The sequence below is a fragment of the Pelobates fuscus genome, chromosome 6 (assembly GCF_036172605.1).
Source record: "Pelobates fuscus isolate aPelFus1 chromosome 6, aPelFus1.pri, whole genome shotgun sequence".
In the NCBI taxonomy this organism is placed as follows: Eukaryota; Metazoa; Chordata; class Amphibia; order Anura; family Pelobatidae; genus Pelobates; species Pelobates fuscus.
This window is the reverse complement of record NC_086322.1, coordinates 117716867-117738482: the sequence shown is the minus strand read 5'-3', so window position 1 is coordinate 117738482 and position 21616 is coordinate 117716867. Positions and strand designations below refer to the sequence as shown.

The window sequence follows — 21616 nt, the reverse complement described above, 5'->3', positions numbered from 1 at the left end:
TTATTAAGGTAATAAAGGTGGTTTCAGCAAGCCCCTACAATAAAGGAGAAAAGGTTCCTAGTTTCTTATTGTACTGTGTATCCTTTGGCTCATCGTTCAGGATCGGGTTATAGGAAATATATTATTGTGGCAGACCTATCTTGCTAGGGTTTAATTAATCTGTAGACAAAGATGGTGGATACTGTAAAGGTAAGTAATCCAGCATAAAAGCTGGATACAAGACACACTCTGCTGAGAAGAATTTGCAATCTAATCCAGTTTCTCCCCTCCCAGTTCCCCGTAACATACATTATTTTGCCAAAAAAGAAGAGGCATGTAGAATGGGGAAAGCAGTCTGACCAACAAAGGTCTCTTCTTTCATAATGATGTCATATGCAATATGAATATTAACAAAATAAATAAGAAACAAGAAAATGTATTGGAGTGTAGTTTTCTATAGTGCTGAGACAGCTTAGGAATCCAAATAAAACCGCTCAAGACCCTAAAATTCTCATACAAGATGTTATCGGCCCCAAAACAGACGTAAAATGCTCTGAACGGCCTTTGCTTGCATTTTAATATTCCCTCTTAGACAAATATGACAGTTTACATGGAGCAGTATTATTCAGCAGCTGCTTAATCTAATTGAATTTGTTTTTACAGACCTGCACCAGAAACATTAGTGTTTGTTTTTCTTTATATTATTACGGCATGCCTTTCGGTCCTATTTGAGGAGTGCAAGGGAGTCTAATAAATTTAAATGACCGTATGAGAAAATAACGCTGTTTTGTTAAGGCTTGTTTTATGGCCCCTCTTTGCTGACTTCATTCTCGCCTCTGGTTGGATAATCATTCAAATATTCAGCAGAACTGTAAAATCTGATATTTAGTACAGCCTTTGACTCAACTCACAACAAATGTAAACAAACCCATGGTAAAAATATATATTTTACTATTTTTCAATTTGTAGTTTGGGATTTTATTAAAGTATTCTGTAAATGAAACGCATTGGAACAGATGTATACTACCTGGCTTGAAATGAAATTCTCTTAACGCAAAAACTCCCATTCGAGCAGTAAAACGGATTTGATGATTTCACTTTGGATAATGTATTTTCTAGATTTGTCGGAAGTTTAAACCAATGGCCGTAAAGGGACTTCTAGCTTCACAAAGAATTAAAAAGCACATGTGGAAAACCAGTAAATAGGACAAACACAGGGAGACCTGCAGTAGGTTCACTAAAAAAACCATTACCATTAGCAGGCATCCATTATAGAAAACTTGGCATCTTTTCATGATTTGGCACCTGCCAAGGTAATAGCTGTTGTATACTGAAAACAAACGGTCCCAATCAGCAGGAACTTTAATGTATGTCCATCAACTCCGGCACATAAGGCCCCTTATTGGACAATGCCAGTGGTGGCCTCTCCTCCTCTATGACGTTGTGGAACGCAAAGAGGTAAGCAGTGAATGCTAAAAAAATGTAAGTAAAAAGCTTTAGTTTCTTATTTTTATGGGACAAATGGGGTAGGGAGACATTCACTACTAGGGACAGGGAAACTAAAACGTAAGGAATACAGGTTTGTACCCCTAACACTTCCATTAAAATAGAGGTTTGTAAGGGTGCAGGAACGCTTTAGAAACCAGAGTGAATCTAAAGTCTAATATTTAGAACTTAGCTAGCTAATTATCTCTTATTTTTTAGTAATTATCCATAAAAGTCACATATGACCAGTTGTAGCTTATAATAGGTCCTACTGAGATTATCATTTATTCTTTTTAAATAACTACACCATAGTATATAAACAAGGTCTGTCTCAATAAACAATAAGTGTGCTATATGTTAATACTTTGCATTTACTGCTTGATGACACACATGAATAATTATTTCAATAAATGTTAATATCAGAAATCTACACTTTCTGGCAGGATTATAAGCCTTAAAAGAGTTACTGGGCATTCCAAAAATACCATGTGTACCTGTAGATTGTAAAACATTACAATGCATTTGTATTCTAAAGGAAATGACTGAATACCATCACAACTGAATTTGGCAGTTAAAATGTACCTGTCATGTCACACACTGCTTATTTTAAAACTATACTTAACATTATCTATACATTGCACAAGTGAAAAAAAAATAGGCCTCTCACTCACCTGTCAATTAATTCTTTGGCACAGGCCTCTATGCTAGAGAATTGACTGACCGGGAGAGCAGGAAGGCCTTCTTACAGGTGAGTCCTCCTACTTCTATGCTACAATATAACAACTACTGTGCAGGCAGCATTTCAGTGAAAGTGAACTTTTCATGACAGTTTCAATAAAATTCCAAACTTTAAAGGATCACTATAGTGTCAGGAAAACAAATCGGTTTTCCTGACACTATAGCACCCTGAGGGTGCCCCCACCCTCAGGGACCCCTCCCGTGGTGCTGAAGGGGTTAAAACCCCATTCAGTCACTCACCTTATTCCACCGCCAGGCTCCCTTACCTCTCCTCCCCCGCCTGACGTCAGTGGAGCGGAATGCGTATGCGCGGCACTGCCGCGTGCGCATTCAAAGTGTCCATATGAAAGCATTTCTCAATGCTTTCCTATGAACGCTCTGCGTGATGGAGGCAAAAAAAGCCTCCAGCGTCACAGATGCGCCTCTAGTGGCTGTCCGCAAGACAGCCACTAGAGGCTGGCTTAACCCCAAATGTAAAAATAACAGTTTCTCTGAAACTGCTATGTTTACAGCAGGCAGGGTTAACCCTAGAGGGACCTGGCACCCAGACCACTTCATTAAGCTGAAGTGGTCTGGGTGACTATAGTGTCCCTTTAACTACACTTTCTGCAAAAAAATATAAGTTTCCAATACAAAATGATACGTTTTATTTTACAACTACAAAGGACTCTGCCTCCTAAGCAGTAACTCAGTTTAATAAACAAAATAAAAAAATAAACACAAACATACAGACCAATATATTCGTTGTTTCCATATTCTACTGTATTAGCTCTACCCTCTGAGATTTCATCTTACTGTCCCACGTTTTTCCTCTTTGAAGTTATTTTGCATGTGTTGTAATTTGGTAAATTTGAGCAATTGTGTTTTTCTTTTTGAATAAAGGTGTAATGGGGTATGCTTCTGCTGATTCAGTTGTTTTTCATGGTAAACACACTACTTGTAAAATTTTGCCTCAGCTTTCTGTTAGCAACACCTTTGCAGCAATCCACAGTTTCTGGTTTTGGTTGAGGTAAATACCTAACTCACAGTAAGGTGCACATGCACCGTCATTGCATTAATCACTGCACACAATGCATACAAATGTCTTTTGTATCACCTACAATTCAGTTTATTACCTGTCCGGACAGCATTGCGGGCTTGGTTAACAGTCATTTGGCCACTCATGTGCAGCAGGACCTTAGACTGTGGGCTGGTCTGGATGTGAGATCCTGATGTGATGGCAGGTGGCATGCCATTTGAGTTAACAGCCTTGTTAAACTCAACACCATTGCCTTGTAGTTTCTGGCCGGGCGCTCCAGCAGGGGAAGGAGTGGCCATACTCACTATCTGAGCACTTGCACCTGCAGTTGATACGGCAACTTTTGCTTGTGTGCCAGTTGTTAACGCCCTTCAAAAGAATTGATAAAGTTGATGCAAACAGAGATTTTGATTTTCAAATAAGCAATGTCACTGAACACATGTTAAATATTTTACGAAGTACTTTACAATGTGGACATCAACAAAACAGAAGTACGTACTTTTCTTTCAAGACGTTAAAGCCACTCTCATCAATAAAACATGAATACACTTGGGACTGGACATTGACCGGTCCACTATACTATAGAGGAGGGTTTCCTATTATAGCCAATGGACAGTGGTAACCCTAGCATACTGAGGATCAGTTATTTCCTGGTTCTTTCAGACAGTCAACTTCAATTGTTAAATCCAACAAATTCTACTATAAGCTGTATTGCTGTAGTACATCCCTAACCAGAAAACATACTAACAAGCAAAATACAAAAGCGTGATGTATTTCGCATGCAGATCAGGTACAGCATGCTCGGTGGGTTTATTTTTCAAATGTCACTGTTCTAGAATACTTACAACAGGTGATTGTCCGGTAACAAATGACAATGTTTGTGGACAATCAGTGTACAGACTAGCTTCTGATATATGTTCAGTAGGTAAGGGATTTCAAAACATTCAACTGTCAGGAAATCAGGCAATTTAACCTGATATTATTTAACCTGATATTACATTTTAGGACAAATAGGAAAACAAATCTCCATGTCAGTTCGGTTAAAGTTCAGTTATTTTAGTTTACATTTTGAAATTCACTATGCATTTAATCTGAATACCTGACAGCTCATTCTTTTAGGAAATAACTCTGAATATTAGTAAACATAAGAGAACCTAGCATTGTACAACAGTTAAAAGTGAAGACTACATACTGTTTCAAACAAAGGTACATGGATGTTTTATTGTACACAGTCTGGCACATGAACCAAATATAACTACAGCATGTAAGTCTAAAAAGTAAAAATGTGATGATAAATGTCCCAATCATGGGGACCTTGACTCACCTGGTGACTGGTGCTACATAGTTTCCAGGGAACACTCCAATCTTGCTCGTGTACATGGATGTTCCTTTAAACCAGCCATCTTGACATCTTTCAAACACCAAAAACATCTCGCCCTTCCGTAGTTCCAGTTCATCTTCCTTACGCGGGAAATAAGGATAGATAGCAACATACCTGTCAAGACATATGACAAATTGCTGTATCCCCTGGATGGATTGCAGGTTCAAGAATAAAACAACCAAATACAGAGAGAAAGAGATTTGCTGAGAATGGACACATAGCATAAAATAAATAAAATATACAAATGCAATTCCTCATGCAAGACTTTCAAGATCGGGGTGTCATCTGATCAGTGCGGTCACACTAAAGGAGGGAGAGGTTACTCATCTTACCTCTCTAGTTCCTCTCCCTCCGTGCAGCTCCTAATACAGCGGCCGGGTCCAGCATTAGTAAGGACGCCGGCCGCGGCAAGGCAGCGCAATATGAGAGCGTCGCCCACAATGCCGTCACAAGTGACTTGAATGTGCATGCATGGTCACATTTTTGGCGTACACGCACGTTCTGTGGTCATGTAATTCAAATTGGCAAATGGCAAGGTTTACCGGGTAATTTAAACCAAAACCTGCAGTTGTTCAATGCCCTGTTGTGGTTTCCATCCTGTTGGTTATCTGAGAACACGTTCCTGATACTGTTTATTGGTTACTGATCTTGGCTTGGCTTGACTTCTCGTATTTCTGGTAGCCCTGACACTTTGGCTTTGTTCTTAAAGTATTTGTTATTTTCTGTATTCCTGTTCTTGGATCGTGACTGGTTATCCTATTACGTTAAATCCAGCCATTCTAAGGCCCGGTAATACGTCGTTACTGTTTGTTTTTTGTTACGTGTTTGACTTAATTATGCGTGATGGGCCACTGGTTCCTCCTAACACAGGGTTTTGGTTTAATACATCAAAATGTCAAAACCTATTGTGAGAAACTGCTGACGTTCTTACACTTTCATGGAAAATATTAAATATGCAAATTTAAGGATATTAGCTGAATTGAAATACATAGATTTGCATTTCATAATGAAATGGTAACTAGTTTTGGACAAGTGTGGCTACTAATTGAGCAATTCCACTGTGCATTAATTGAGCAATTCCATTAACAATTCAGACTTTTGTGAATAACCCTGTGTGCTTGTAATACCCCTATAAGTAAATCTCTTCCCATTCCTACTTCTTCAAAATTCCCCCAGGCTTGCAGACAATAATCTATGGCTAAATATTGTGTGTCTAATCCAATCAAAAGATTTATTTTGTCCTGAATAGCCCCATATTATTAATTTGCGAGAATCCTTAACAATTTAGAACAATGAACAGATCATTTCTCTGGCTATTATCATGCATATTAATGACGGTCTGCAGTGGATGCAGACATTTATATACATTACATAGCATGTAGCTGGGACATAGATATGAAAACTCTTGCAAGATCAGAAAGACACCTGGAAATGCTAGCCGTGGAAACTTTTGCCTACAAAAATCCAACTTTTGTCTTTCATCACTAACCGTATATTGTCTGGCACTAAAAACACCAGACACAATAAGTCTCACTTCTTAAATGAAAACATTTTCATTTGTTAAAGGTTTTGTACTGTAAGTCCAAATGTTTCCGTTCAAATCCAAACTTTGATGTCTGCCCATGATCCATAATGATAACCACATGGATTGTGAATGCTCACCCAATCAAGATAATCTGCTTTCCGGACATATCTTATATAGGTATAACAACATCAACCCACATTTCATAACACTATTTGCTTGGCTGATCAATCACTAGTAGTGCATGTAATTGGGAAACATTTAATTCCAACTGCACATCTGGACCAGAGAAATAAAAGGAGAAGTAGCCAGCAGTTGGAGCAACAGCCAAACATGTGGCAAGTCGTAGTCTGTAAACGGATATGGCTTCAATGAATTGCAGATTAGCTTGTTCTATAACACATGAAAAACCGTAAGAAAGGAAATATCTCTAAAATACCTGATTAAAGGCCTGACAAGCATGCAGAGCCTTGCACCACGGAGTGAATATCGTTCCATTATCACCCTTCCAACGTGAGAAATCAAAACACGACTTTGAGAGATAATTTTCTAAGGCACGTTGACCTTGGTGATGTATCTCACATACATAGAGGACACATTATGAATTTGGAAGTGGACATGTGGCGCTGATTGTTCGCTGACTCTCTTATAGCCTATTCAAACAATTTATTTCATCTGTTCAGCTAGACAGCCGAGTTTCAATATCAGCCAGCCAAAAACCAGGTACCTTTCATTTGCTTTCAAAGAAATAATATAAAGGGCTGACACTGATTTATTTTGCACAGTGCTTTCAATCCATTCCATGTGTCAAAGTTTTTTTTGGTATCTGAATGCCACAACATAAAAATCTCAGCTCTTTTACATCTTACTCATGCACACATAGGACACAATGCTGTCTGGGTAACTAATACATTCTTCAGTCATAACATATGCTGTGATCACCTGGGATCTCTCATTATTGTGGATTATTGAAATTAAGCCGCCAATGGGTATTGGGACTTCTAGGTATGTGCTGACAGCATGGAGACTGGGTACCAATTTAATATTCTATCTTCAGTGTTTGCTCCCAAATGCCAGTGGGGGCACAGAAATAAGCCGCTTTGCGTAACTCTCTACAGGAAGTCTACCTGTGCAACCCCATACAAGGTTAATGTAAACAGCTTATTGTAGTGGTTACGGAGAGAGTAGTCTATAGGTGCAGTATCTCCATTTAATTAATATTGTTATCAACTGATACTACACAAAAACTGGGATCTAAGGCCTCTAAAACTCTGCCCCCCTGCTGCCACAGAGAAAATGCATACATTTCATATTTTTATGTATATATGCATATTTTTATTTTTACGTTTTGGTAGGAGGATTCTGTTATCAAAAAAAGGTCATTCACTAACATTGGCAAAGTAATTCCCCAAAGGATGCAAGCTGCTACCTGTATCAGACAGGTTCTATGTACATATGAATGAATAATACTTACACACTTGGACGACTGGTTGGCCTCAAGTGGGTAACTTGCTCCACAGGACCACTAGCCGTTCTCTGGCCAGCAGTAGAAGACGTTGCACCAGATGGTGCAGGGTTAATAACAGCAGCAGCCAAGGGTGGAGGTGGAAGAAGAGGGGGGTTCAGATCCTGCAAAAAAAAACACAAGGGGCATTGCTTATATCTGTGATAAAAAGCTGCTGCCTTATTATGAACCTTACATCATTACAATTAAAGCAAAGGCTTGCACAGCCGTACAAGAAAGCAAGGCTAGCCAGGCTAGCAGAAATTATTGCATGGTTTATCCCTACTATTACCCATTATTTACAAAGGTAATTCCATATACCACAGTAATAGGGAGTGTGTTTTCAGCTTGCTTCACCAATTTTAGCTTTAAATATTCAAAAATGTGTAAAACCCATGTAGTCCAGACATTCCAAACATGGTAGGGCCAATGCATACATTTATTACCCATGAGAATGCAATGAAGAAATATCAATGAAAGTAGGAAACGCTCTGTTTTGTGCATGTCAAGTTAAGCCCACATTCACAATCCATTTATAAAGTGGTAACCTGGTAACACAAATATTTCGAAACCACATTTCACATCATCATGGAAAACATTGCTAACAAATACCTAGTACGCAACAGTTAGCCAAAACTGATCCGAACAAGTAAACATTAAATCACGCCTCATCGTGTAATCTGAAACACCAAACAAGGCTGTACCACACCTGAGGCTATTACATAAAACCTTTTGATGTGCAGCTCGGCTCTCTTGTATTGTTGCTACTTTGTGTAAAGCGTTACCACAATCAGTCTTTGACTGCACCAAGGGCAAGCACATTCGCTTCCCTTTGAAAACGCGGGATGACATTGTAAGCTTGTAATCCATAAAACATCAGACGCTGTTTTTACACTAAAACTCGAGAGAAAACAAAAAGACCAAAGGCTGTCTCTAGTACTCTACAGATTTAAAGCAACAACAAAAAAAGACATTCTAAAAATGGAAATCAGGTATACAGCAGGAATCTAGATAAACATAATGTCACATAGAAAACATTATACACACAGTATATGCGGCTATGTTCCTATAATGCATGAAATGGTAAGATGCTTGTATCTGCAGAAAGAACACCGCTTGCTTTCCCTCCTGTCTTCTAGTGGGAATTTTACAATTTCTATTTTAACAGAAAGATTTGATTATTTAGCAATTAGCATTGCAGAAAGGAGGAGACACCACACATTCACGACAGCATGCGTATCTAATACTTTCATATAAACTCTTCATTTGGTAAAGATAGGGGAGGATTTATTATCTGCCTAATTAAGTCACAGTGATAGAGACAGCCATCTGGCCTCAGTAATAGTAAAAAAAAAAAAAAAAAAAAAAAATATTATAAAACATATAGTGATTTTTTTCAACCAAATACCGCAGTGTTTTTACACTCCCTGCAAAGCCCCACTCATGTATATTTTGTTGGGAACATTTGCAATGGTTCTTCAGTCAAAATTGAAGCAGTCCTGGAAGGTTGGTGGTGTTTCTTCATTCATTCTCTGAAGACAGATCTGGCGCTCATATCAAAGAGTTCTTTAACAAAGAGATCCTATTTGCAACTCTTTTTTTCTGTTAGAATTGACAAATGGTCCCATTTTTGCCTATTTAATGTTGTTCAGCAATTTACAAAAGGTATGAATAACATTTCTTTTTCTATTAGCGGCCAGCATCAAACCCAAATACAAGGCAGATACCGGCATCTCTTGAGAACAATCATCACATACAATGAGTTATTTAGAACAAATATTTTTAATAGCGATGTTCCAGAGGGCAAGTAATCAGCAGAAATATACCATTGGTTTCTATGGTGACTGCTCCACTTTTGGAAATGAAGCCCACATTTGCCCAATATAAATAGCCCTCTATCCTGAAACCATTTTTTTGAATAAATATATATATTGCATTCAAAGTGACATACATTGAGTTAGTATGGGTTAACCTCAAACTGTACTAATTCAAATTGACCAGCTTATATCCCAATAACCCTGCAGGTAGGAACATGGGACATGGTGGAGAGCTACACGTTTACAAAATATCAATATATACAATATGAAGATATCCCATTATCTTACAATAAGAAACATTTTTGCCACGAGCACATTCTTTCAATAATTCCTTATCAAATTTAATATGTTCGTGGCGCTGCATAAAGCGTGGTCAGCTATATAATTCCTATAAACTCATTCATTTAGAAGAAGTTCATTCATTTAGAAGAAGAAAAAAAACAAAAAATGAGGACGTATTCATAAGGTAGCAATACTAATACATTGTTTGGAAAAATCATCAATACATATATAATAGTAGAAGTGATCAATCATGGACCTTCAGCATAAACTGTTCTAGATCACTACCTGGCCTTTATGGGATGTGCTATGGGATGTGATAAGAACATTTTGCCAAATATTATGTGATACACAGAATGCCTGTGTTTCTGCTAACTTAAAGCAGCACTAAACTTGAAGATATAGAAATTCACATATGGATAATGAAACAACGTTCTAACTGTAATTCCAGTGACTGTAACCCCAAATAAAGTACAACAAACAGGCAACGTGGGACAGCAGAACATGGAGATATGCATGTTCTGTAAAACACTTCATAAAAAAAACCTGTATATAATCATTTAGCATCTCGGTGGTATGACAATGTAGAGAATCAACAGGGTTCTTTACCTGACTCCAGGTAGCTTACTGGCAAGGTACTGTGATGGGACTTCAGCTAGGCCCAAAACTTAGTGTCACGATTCTGGGAACCAAAACACGCTAACACACACACAGAACAGGTGCAGTACCGGACCTTAGAGTGGCCGGGCTAAGCACACAAAGAATAGTCAGGAGACAAGCCGAGTAAGGGGAACCAGAAGACAGAATAACGAGAGACAAGCCAAGGTCAAAGGGTAGGAGAAAGTCACAAGGTCGGATAAACAAGCCAGAGAGTACGTAACCAGAGAGAAACACAAGTAGAACAGCAATACTAGAAAGCAAAGACCACAACAGGGCAGAGAGAGACAGGAAAGGTAAGTATTTAAACCCATTGCTTAACTCTGATTGGATAATTTCCAATCAGAGTTAACAATCACACGTGGGAGATATCTATACCTCCCACTGTGATTGAGGCACTGTGCCTTTAACGCTGAGTCAGGTGGCTGACCCCGGCGTTTACAAAAATGGGCGGTCTCCCAGCGTGCAGCGTCATGCATGCTGCCGCTGGGGGATGAAGAGGAAGACGCGGGCGGCATCCGAGGCTGGGAGGATGCCACTCGCCGAGCGCACGAGGAGAAGGGGACCGTGGACGGCTGGAGGGTGAGTGCCGCGAGCGGACTGCAGCCGCCCGCGGGATGTTACCCCCCCCTCGAAGACCGCCCGGAGGGTGGGAAGCAGAAGGCTTCAAAGGAAACCGGGCATGAAAGGAGCGGACCAAAGAGGGAGCGTGCAGATCAGAGCTCGAAACCCAAGACCGCTCCTCAGGGCCGTACCCCTTCCAATCCACCAGATATTGCAGCCGACCCCTAGAAACACGAGAGTCGAGGAGGGCAGCCACTTCGTACACGTCACTAGGGACAGTGCGAGGGGAAACGGGCCGCCCGAGGGGACGAGAGAACTGGTTACACAGCAAGGGCTTCAAAAGTGAGGCGTGAAACGTGTTCGGAATACGCATGGAGGGAGGCAAGTCCAGGGAGTATGAAACGGGGTTAATCCTACGTAACACCTTGTAGGGACCAAGAAATCTGGGAGCAAACTTCATTGAGGGAACCTTGAGACGGAGGTTCCTGGAGGACAACCAAACCCTATCACCCGGATCATACGAAGGGGACGCACCCCTACGGCGATCAGCAAACTTCTTCTGAGCATCTGCCGAACGAGACAGCGCAACATGGACCTGATCCCACATGCTGGTCCAAGGCGGGCATTCCCCTGTCGGAGAATGCACCGGGAAGGACAGAAGGCTGAAACCCATAAGCAACCACAAAAGGACTTAAGCCAGTAGACGAATGAGACACCGTATTCCTGGCAAATTCAGCCCACGGAAGGAGGCGAGACCAGTCGTCCTGGTGCGCATTAGTGAAGCAGCGCAAAAACAATTCCACAGACTGATTAGCACGTTCGCTGCACCATTATATTGCGGGTGATAGGAGGAAGCGAACGACAAGGAGACCCCAATCTCAGCACAAAAGCCCCTCCAGAACCGAGAGACAAATTGAGGGCCCCTGTCAGATACGATATCCCGAGGTACCCCATGTAAGCGGAACACTTCCTTGGCAAACACCTGAGCAAGCTGAACCGCAGAAGGCAGTTTCTTAAGCGGAATAAAGTGTGCCATTTTTGAGAACCTATCCGTCAGCTTTGGCATTACGGCAACCAGGTCTATATGTAATAACGTATTGGAAGCGCGAAAGAAATAGAGACCATCTAGCCTGCCGGGCGGACAACCTTCTAGCATCTGCTATATAGGAGAGGTTCTTATGATCTGTTATAACCATAATTTTGTGTCTAGAACCCTCTAATAAGTACCTCCATTCCTTAAAAGCTAACACAATAGCTAATAGTTCCCTGTTCCCAACATCGTAATTATTTTCTGAATCAGACAACCTTTTTGAAAAGTAACAACAGGGATGGAGGGGTTCGTTATACGATAACCTCTGTGACAGCACTGCTCCTACACCTGATTAAGAAGCGTCTACTTCCATAACAAAGGGAAGAGTAGGATTAGGATGGTGTAGCACTGGGGCAGAGGCAAATGCCTTCTTGAGAGTTTCGAAGGCCTTAAGGGCTTCAGGCGTCCAAACCCTGGGGTGTAGACCTTTTTTAGTCAGCTTCGTGATAGGGGAGATAAGTGGTGAAATGTTTTTAATGAATTTTCTATAATAGTTGGCAAATCCTATAAAACGTTGGATAGCCTTAAGTCCTTGGGGAAGTGGCCAGGACAGTATGGCTTTCAATTTAGAAGGATCCATACTGAAACCCTGTTCGGAAATTATATAACCTAGGAATCGCACAGAGGTCTGATCGAACAAACATTTTTCTAACTTACAATAAAGTCCGTTCTGTAAGAATTTTCTAAGCACCATCCTAACATGATTATGGTGTGTCTTCAAATCAGGAGAATGTACAAGTATGTCGTCAAGGTACACCACGGCACAGACATGCAATAGATCCCTAAGGACGTCATTTATGAGGTCCTGAAACACAGCAGGAGCATTACACAATCCAAAAGGCATGACCAGATATTCGTAATGCCCACTACGCGTATTAAACACTGTCTTCCATTCGTCATTCTCCATAATACGGACAAGGTTATAAGCCCCCCTGAGGTCTAATTTAGTAAAGTACTTAGACCCTTTAACACGATCGAACAACTCAGTGATGAGGGGGATAGGGTAGGCGTTTTTAACCGTTATATTATTCAGACCCCTGTAGTCTATACATGGCCTAAGGTCACCCTCCTTTTTGGCAACGGAAAAGAAACCAGCCCCAGCAGGAGAGGAGGACCTTCTGATAAAACCTTTACTTAAAGCATCCTGTATGTACTCCTCCATGACTTGGTTCTCTTTTTCGGAAAGAGGATATACCTTACCCCTAGGTGGCATAGTACCCGGTAAGAGGTTTATGGCACAATCATATTCACGGTGTGGGGGCAGTTTATCTGCCTCCCTTTTTTCAAAAACCTTTGTTAGGTCTGCATACACAGGAGGGACAGAAACAGAAAGTGGTTTGGCTGTGGGCACGTTAAGCAAGCCAACAGAACAAACATGGGTCATACAATCCCCTTGACAAGATTTTCCCCAGGAGAGAATCTCCAAAGAACCCCAATCAAGCACGGGGTTGTGTTTAACCAACCAGGGGAAGCCCAAAATGATAGAGGCTGTTGGAGAGTAGATTATTTGAAAGGTTAACCTTTCCCTGTGCAAGGCACCCACGGTCATAACAATTTCTTGGGTTTCCTGGTTCACCAGTTTTTTTTTAAGTGGTCTACCATCTATGGCCTCAACCCTTTTGGATCAGAGTCAAGGCTGCGATTTTAGCAAATTTCTCATCCATAAGGTTGTCTGCAGCACCTGAATCGATCAAGGCTTTGGTTGTTATAGTGGTTTGATTGACCAAAAGAGTAACCGTAATAAACAGTCTAGAGATGGACACATGAGGGGTAAAGGTCATAACACCCGAGGCCGACCCCTCTCTAGGCCTTAGGTGCTGAAGTTTCCCTGCAGATTAGGGCAGGTTCTTCGGAAATGCCCCCTCTTCCCACAATAAAGGCATAACCCCTCCCGTCTGCGATATGTCCTTTCAGCTTCAGTTAACCCTATAGCACTCAATTGCATGGGTTCGGGAGATGGTTGTCTAGGAGGAGGTAAGGCTAGTAATGCGGTACTGGGTAAAGCAGGTAGCACCGGTGTATTCATCTGTCTTTGACTACGCCTCTCTCTAATACAGTTGTCGATAAGAATGACATAATCTATTACATCATCCAGAAGCACAGGCAATTCTCTGGATGCTATCTCATCTAATATGTAAGCGGCCAAACCCTCCTGAAAGGCTGTTACGAGGGCGTCGTTATTCCAAACCACTTCAGCTGCTAGAGTGCGGAATTCAATAGTATAATCCGCTACTGACCTATTACCCTGTCGGACCCTAAGCAGAGCTTTGCCAGCAGAAGCAACCCTGCCGGGTTGATCAAATGTGCGTTTGAAAGCGGTCAAAAAGTCAGCAAAGGACATTGGGCAAGCATTTTCCCACATGGGATTAGCCCATGCTAAAGCTCTCCCGGACAGGTGGTTAATCAAAAAAGCAATTTTGGTTCTATCAGTGGGGTAGGAACGAGGATTCATCACCAAATTTATATCAATTTGGTTGAGGAAACCACGACATATGCTGGATCACCGCTATAGCGCTGTGGTGGCGTCATGTGAACTACGTGAGCCGGGACGGGTACTGGATCGGGAATGGGTTCTGGCACAGCAGCAACAGCTTCTTGAACGGCAGGTTGCAAGTGGGCTGTACAAGCCAGTATGGTTTGTAAAGCCTGGGCAAACTGGTCCATACGGTGGTCTAAAACATCCATTCTAGCCTCCTGATTCACTAACAGCTGTGGAATGTCAGCAGGTTCCATGGTGGCCCTGTTGTAATGTCACGATTCTGGGAACCAAAACACACTAACACACACACAGAACAGGTGCAGTACCGGACCTTAGAGTGGCCGGGCTAAGCACACAGGTGGCTGACCCCGGCGTTTACAAAAATGGGGGGTCTCCCAGCGTGCAGCGTCATGCATGCTGCCGCTGGGGGACGAAGAGGAAGGCGCGGGCGGCATCCGAGGCTGGGAGGATGCCACTTGCCGAGCGCACGAGGAGAAGGGGACCGCGGACGGCTGGAGGGTGAGTGCCGCGAGCGGACTGCAGCCTCCCCTCGCAGCCGCCCGCGGGATCCTGACACTTAGTAGGCCTAAAATCTCCATGTGGCATATAAAAGTACAGGTATCTGTTAGTTAGTTAGTTACATGTAGCTAAGATACTGTCATCAATGTACTGAGCATTTGCTGGATTTGAAAAACCACATTCCATTCTCCTAGTGCCATACTGCCTATCCATTTGGGTAATGCTGTAAATACTGTTTGTTGATTGGTGTAAGGGTACAGATGGGGGATGAATAGCTTTAAAAAGCCTGTTCTCCATGTGTTCAGTGCTCAGACATTTTGAACATAAGTTCAGCTGACACCCGATCGGTGAGAGTAAAAACCTTTGCTTCCTGAACTGACCTGTGTCCGGACTCTTTGTGGGTGGCTTCTTCAGAGTCCCCCTATAACAGTACTTCTCCACAGTGAGGTTGGAGATCAGCTTTCATGTCCAGTGATGGTCAACCATTGATTTAAGACTAACGTATCGCCACTTTAATCAAAGATACTTATAAAACATATTAATCTGGGCTGTAGTCGGTAAGTGTTGGCTGCAGTGTTCATTTGTTTCCCTATGTCGCAATGAAAACTGAAATTCTTAACAAGCACGCCTGATTTATGCACTGATCTGGCAGCTTAACTTTGTAATGCAGATGATTTCCATGATGCTCCAGGAACCAAAGGCAAATGTAGTAAACTAACATCTGCAGTGCCGCCCACGCTAACTATCGCTCCTAATGGTAGGCTGAGCATCATGGGAAATCTACTTCACCAGCATCTTTATTGCCAATATGAATTGTCACTGCTGTAGGTCATAATTTCTAATATTATATGATAGAGATTATACAGATTTGGGAAAAGGAACAGAATAGAACAGCACATTTTAGCTGCAGCTTCCAAAAACAAAAAAATACAAGTAAAATTATACATTTAGTCAATACACTAAATAGTATTTTTCAGATTAACTTTACATTTCATTTTGCAATTTCATGCTGGCTTTGTAGCTTAAAACTGCTTAGCCCTGTGATCTTTTTATGACCCCTTTGTAGCCGGCTTTGATAGTTTTAGTCTATGTAATACAATAATTGCATTCAGGCTCTCTGCATATTAATTTCATTTTGTCTCTTAGCTGCATTGAACTCCCCCTGTAAATTATCTGCTTATGAGTCACTGATGGTTTCTTTTATTAGTCAGGCCATAAGGAATAAGAAATAATACAGCAGGATTTCTTTACTAATCCCTCAAAAAAAAAAAAAAAAAAGAGGATGGACACCTGATAGTTTCTGCTACAGGCTGTGCACATGCCAATGTTGTGACTGCAAGTGCAGTCAATACACAAAAAAAAATTACACACACTGCTTCAATACCCAACAGGTACATGTTCAGAACGACACCTCTAACACACTACTTACATTTTAGACTAGGCACTCAAGGGGCATAATAGGGTGTCTTTATTCTACCCACTTAGGTGGCATTGCAGCTGAAATGCACCTTTCTCAGGCCTGACTAGTTCTAGTCGTATTTAAATCATCTGAATTGTTTTAGTTTTAGTCTAGTTTTAGTCAACTAAATATCTCCACTAATGGGTTTAGTTAAAGCCTCTATCTGTCCCCTTTGCCCTTTCCCCAGGCCCTCTGTGTCTCTTTGTTTCCTCCCAGCCCCTCTGTGTCTCTCTGTTCTGTCCCAGTCCCTCTGTGTCTCTTTGTTTCCTCTCAGCCCCTCTGTGTCTCTCTGTTCTGTCCCAGTTCCTCTGTGTCTCTCTGTTCTGTCCCAGGCCCTCTGTGTCTCTGTTTCCTCCCAGCCCCTCTGTGTCTCTCTGTTCTGTCCCAGGCCCTCTGTGTCTCTGTTTCCTCTCAGCCCCTCTGTGTCTCTCTGTTCTGTCCCAGTTCCTCTGTGTCTCTCTGTTCTGTCCCAGGCCCTCTGTGTCTCTGTTTCCTCCCAGCCCCTCTGTGTCTCTCTGTTCTGTCCCAGGCCCTCTGTGTCTCTTTGTTTCCTCCCAGACCCTCTGTGCCTCTCTGTTCTGTCCCAGTCCCTCTGTGTCTCTTTGTTTCCTCCCAGCCCCTCTGTGTCTCTCTGTTCTGTCCCAGTCCCTCTGTGTCTCTTTGTTTCCTCCCAGTCCCTCTGTGTCTCTTTGTTTCCTCCCAGCCCCTCTGTGTCTCTTTGTTTCCTCCCAGCCCCTCTGTGTCTCTCTGTTCTGTCCCAGTCCCTCTGTGTCTCTTTGTTTCCTCCCAGACCCTCTGTGCCTCTCTGTTCTGTCCCAGTCCCTCTGTGTCTCTTTGTTTCCTCCCAGCCCCTCTGTGTCTCTCTGTTCTGTCCCAGTCCCTCTGTGTCTCTTTGTTTCCTCCCAGTCCCTCTGTGTCTCTTTGTTTCCTCCCAGCCCCTCTGTGTCTCTTTGTTTCCTCCCAGCCCCTCTGTGTCTCTTTGTTTCCTCCCAGCCCCTCTGTGTCTCTCTGTTCTGTCCCAGTCCCTCTGTGTCTCTTTGTTTCCTCCCAGCACCTCTGTGTCTCTCTGTTCTGTCCCAGTCCCTCTGTGTCTCTTTGTTTCCTCCCAGGCCCTCTGTGTCTCTTTGTTTCCTCCCAGGCCCTCTGTGTCTCTTTGTTTCCTCCCAGATCATCTGTGTCTCTCTGTTCTGTCCAAGTCCCTCTGTGTCTCTTTGTTTCCTCCCAGCCCCTCTGTGTCTCTCTGTTCTGTCCCAGTCCCTCTGTGTCTCTTTGTTTCCCCCCAGCCCCTCTGTGTCTCTCTGTTCTGTCCCAGTCCCTCTGTGTCTCTTTGTTTCCTCCCAGGCCCTCTGTGTATCTTTGTTTCCTCCCAGACCCTCTGTGTCTCTTTGTTTCCTCTCAGCCCCTCTAGATGTATCTCTTCCAAGCCCTGGTCTGTTTCTTTTGCCCTTTCCCCAGTCCCTCTGTACAGTGTTTATTTTGGCAGCAAATTTCAATTCAGTTTTAGTCATAGTCTTTTGACTAAAATGCCATTTTAGTTTTAGGCTTATTTTAGTCATCTGAATTGTTTTAGTTTTAGTCTAATTTTAGTCGACTAAAATTTGACTAAAATTGTTAGTCAACAAAATTAACACTGGTAAAAAAAAAGAGTGCTAATTCACCAAGTAACCAGGGAAATCTTGGAGAATGTGTAATGTTATTGAGTATAAATTGAGGTTACTACTCTACTTTCTATCTGCTTTTAAATGCCATCCATTTCCCCCTGAATTACACAACTATCAGTCTTTAACAGCACATGCATTTGTTAGTTAAAGTGCCAGACACTATATATATTAAAAAGTCAAAAACATAACATATGCACAAAAACTAATAACATAAATACTGGAGGAAAAAATAATAACATAAATACTGGAGAAATTTGGGCAATCAGTAGGCGGAGAGGCATCATAAATTGTTTATTTAACCAAAAGGCATGGCTACTCTCCTACCATGCATTTATTTTTTTGGATTGGCAGTGTTGGAGAATGGCCTCGCTAGTCAGAAATGATTAGAGTGCAGGGTTTAGAATACTGGGAACAGCAAACAGGAGGCAATGTTATTCTATCCCAAGCTTAGACTGATGTTAAAACCAGCAACGAATATTCACAGCACAGAGATGTCGTGCCAGGCAGATACACCAGGAGAAGAAATGGCTTAGACCAGCAATATCTGACCAAATAACTGAAATGTTATGTAATGATAGACATCAGGCCTTTTACCTATAGCTAAGGCTATGTATAACAAACTCCCCTGCTTAGTGTAAGGACAGATACAAAGTATGATGAGCTAGGCCTGCTAACTATTCCAAGGACAGAAAAGTGATACAAATTGTATCAGAGAGATGACAGGCCTGCTACTTACTCCCAGAGCAGCTTGGTAGGTGACTTCCGGTGGGAATGTAAATGCAGGCCCACTTATAACAGGGCTGCTAGGGGGTGGGGTCACAATGAGCCCTGTAGTACTGATATGGACCTAACAGGAATGAAAAGAAACAAAACAAAAAAGTTAATAACAAAATATACTTATCATTTCTATATATGGCCTTAATACGTCTTTAGTTAGAGCTGGATCCACCAGTCACCCATACTTGACACAGTTTAACCACATTGATAACCCCAAATGTCAAACTGCAAACAACTGACACTCTTTGCAAACATATAGAGATCAAACAAAAAAGGTCTAAAAATGTCCATCCATCCAGTCAATCAGCAAAAACCTATTCTATGCTGCTAACAAAGTATTGTATCGTTATAAAAATGTAATAAGGCCATAATGGCTTTCAGTGAGGATAAAAAGTCCTAGAACAATAGAAACTAAATCTGTTAGACAAAGGACAGTCAATGTCTGGGACTGGGAGTGCAGGCACCATGGATTCCCAAAACAGACCTTAAAATGTGTTTGGCTGGGCAAATCAAGTGCAGGGACTGGCCATGATATCTGGTGTGAGCAAACATCTAGAACATCCTTAATGACCTGTTAGACTGGCCCACATCATCTCTTCCGGATCTCATTTATCTCCATTCCCACCTTGCTCTTACCCTGGTGTTGTAGAAAGGAGCAGTATGTGAATTGCAGCAATCCATGCCTCCATTCTCACTGATGCTGTTACTGCCCCATTACTGTCGCAATGTGAAATGTTGTTGATGGAGGAGGCAGGGATATAACATCATTTGGTGCATTAGCAGTCTGCACCGTGATGGAGTAGTACAGCCGGTTGCAGTAGCACAGATGACTGCTGCTCCAACACAGCACACAGCAGCAGGTGTATTGAAAGACCATTCTGCAGTGGTAATGCCAATGACTCATACTGATTAGGGGAACTACCTGTAAGTACCGCACATGACTACCAATGGGCTGATACTATTTTCAATTTCTCCGTTAGCTTGACAAAATGGATTAGGTTAAAACCTTACTGGTGTAATAAGGGTGCTCCCCCGCTTACCTTTCTTGCAGGGAGATTCCCTGTAGTCTGGCGGGGGTTAAAATAACATGGTTGTCCAGCAGGGGTTAAAATTCCCTGGTGATCCAGTAGGGGTACAAATTTTCCAGTGGTTCAGCAGGGATTAAAACTCCCTGTTGGTCCAGCGGAGGGGGGAGGAGGGAGTGTTAAAATTCCCTGGTGGTTCAGCAGTAGTTTAAATTCCCTGGACACCTTTGTTTGGGAGTCTGTGGTTTACACATCCATCGGGTGGAAGCCACAGTAATGGCTCCCTCACGTTTCAGTGCTCACTGGTAAGTGCAAGACTGTGAGAGTAATTACTGTGCATTGCACTATATCTTCACACGTTTATATCCTTCAGTGAAAAGGAAAACACATACATCCCCTCTAAAAAAATAATCAGGATACAACAGGCTACACTGCAAGGCTATCTATGACTAAAATGCAAAAAGAAAATGAACATCTGAACATTCCAAATGGTTACTGGAACATTACGGCACTGAGAACATTAGCACTGTTATAGCACTCCCCCATGCTTAAATTATACATCAACAAGAGAAGGTATCAATCAAGCTTTCATTTTTGTAGGTTTTTATAAAATTGCCTTTTTCTGCATGTGCAGCCACCTGGACGCTTAAAATATAATACTGATGGGGTTATTAACTGAAGTCTGAATGGCCCCGTACCAAATAGGGCAAAATAATCCGTCTGTGCATGTTACTGCAAAACCTGGACATTGTTCCCAGTATTCATGAATGTCTGGATTTTGTAATTTATGCCTCAAACAGGCCAGAATTTGATCTGGATTTTAGCCGGACTAAACACTACTATATTGCCGAAATCATGCAACAGGTGTAGCCATATCTACTAAATATTTTAAAATATTGACACAGCCCTTATTTCCAGTGCTAAAAAGACCCCATCCCCGGGTGTAGGATAGTTAATAAAAGAAAAGCGAGGGGGAGGAAGGGAGAATCCTAAAGTCCCCCCTGCCCACCACCACCCATAGTCAGCGGGTGGGGGCAATCGGGCCTGCCCAATGACTGCCCAGTCACTAGTTTTAAAATTGGGTATAGGCCGGTTTAGGAGTAAAATGGGGAACTTATTCACCTCCATAGGGTTTCTATTTATTTGTTTCTAAACTGTTTTTAATGTGGCAGCTGGCTAGCAAACAACGTCCACATAATTAACAATTGCACTGCCAAGGTTTTTTTTGTTGTTTTTTTAAAACCATTTTCCTCTGGCTGCTGAGGTATGCCATTGGGCAAATAGTACATTAAATTGCAAAACAAACATGTGAACAATAATTTGCGAATGTACGTTCCAGATATTAGCTAAACCGCTGCTTTTTGACTATGCCGAATCCTATACTTCATATAGAAGTCGGATGCAAATGCAATGATTTTAGTCCAGACAGAATGCATCCGGATGATTGCTGCAGATTTGCTTGAATGATCGAAATGACTGATCGAATTGCGATCGTATTTGGCTTTAGTAAATATGAGATTTGCCACTACTACTCCAGTTCCCAAGAAGCAACATTGTGTTCCAAACACTGGGAAATGTACAACTAGACAATTGTGGATATACTCCAATGACTACTGTGTTCCAACCACCAGCAAGATAGAAGCAGGCATTTTGGCTCTGTTT

General features: G+C 41.9%; 1 protein-coding gene across 2 annotated transcripts in view; it reads right to left on the bottom strand.

Annotated features, from left to right (window-relative positions):
* Positions 1 to 21616, bottom strand: part of SH3RF1 (SH3 domain containing ring finger 1) — a 151857-nt gene that overhangs the window by 6594 nt on the left and 123647 nt on the right. Inside the window, exons 6-9 of one of the 2 annotated variants that reach the window (XM_063458186.1) lie at positions 18889 to 18999; positions 7598 to 7752; positions 4545 to 4715; positions 3318 to 3589 (exon numbers count right to left, since the gene is read on the bottom strand). In XM_063458186.1, coding sequence (XP_063314256.1) covers positions 3318 to 3589; positions 4545 to 4715; positions 7598 to 7752; positions 18889 to 18999 — 709 coding nt within the window. The remainder of the gene's footprint in view (positions 1 to 3317; positions 3590 to 4544; positions 4716 to 7597; positions 7753 to 18888; positions 19000 to 21616) is intronic. The other variant, XM_063458187.1, reaches the window with a different exon arrangement.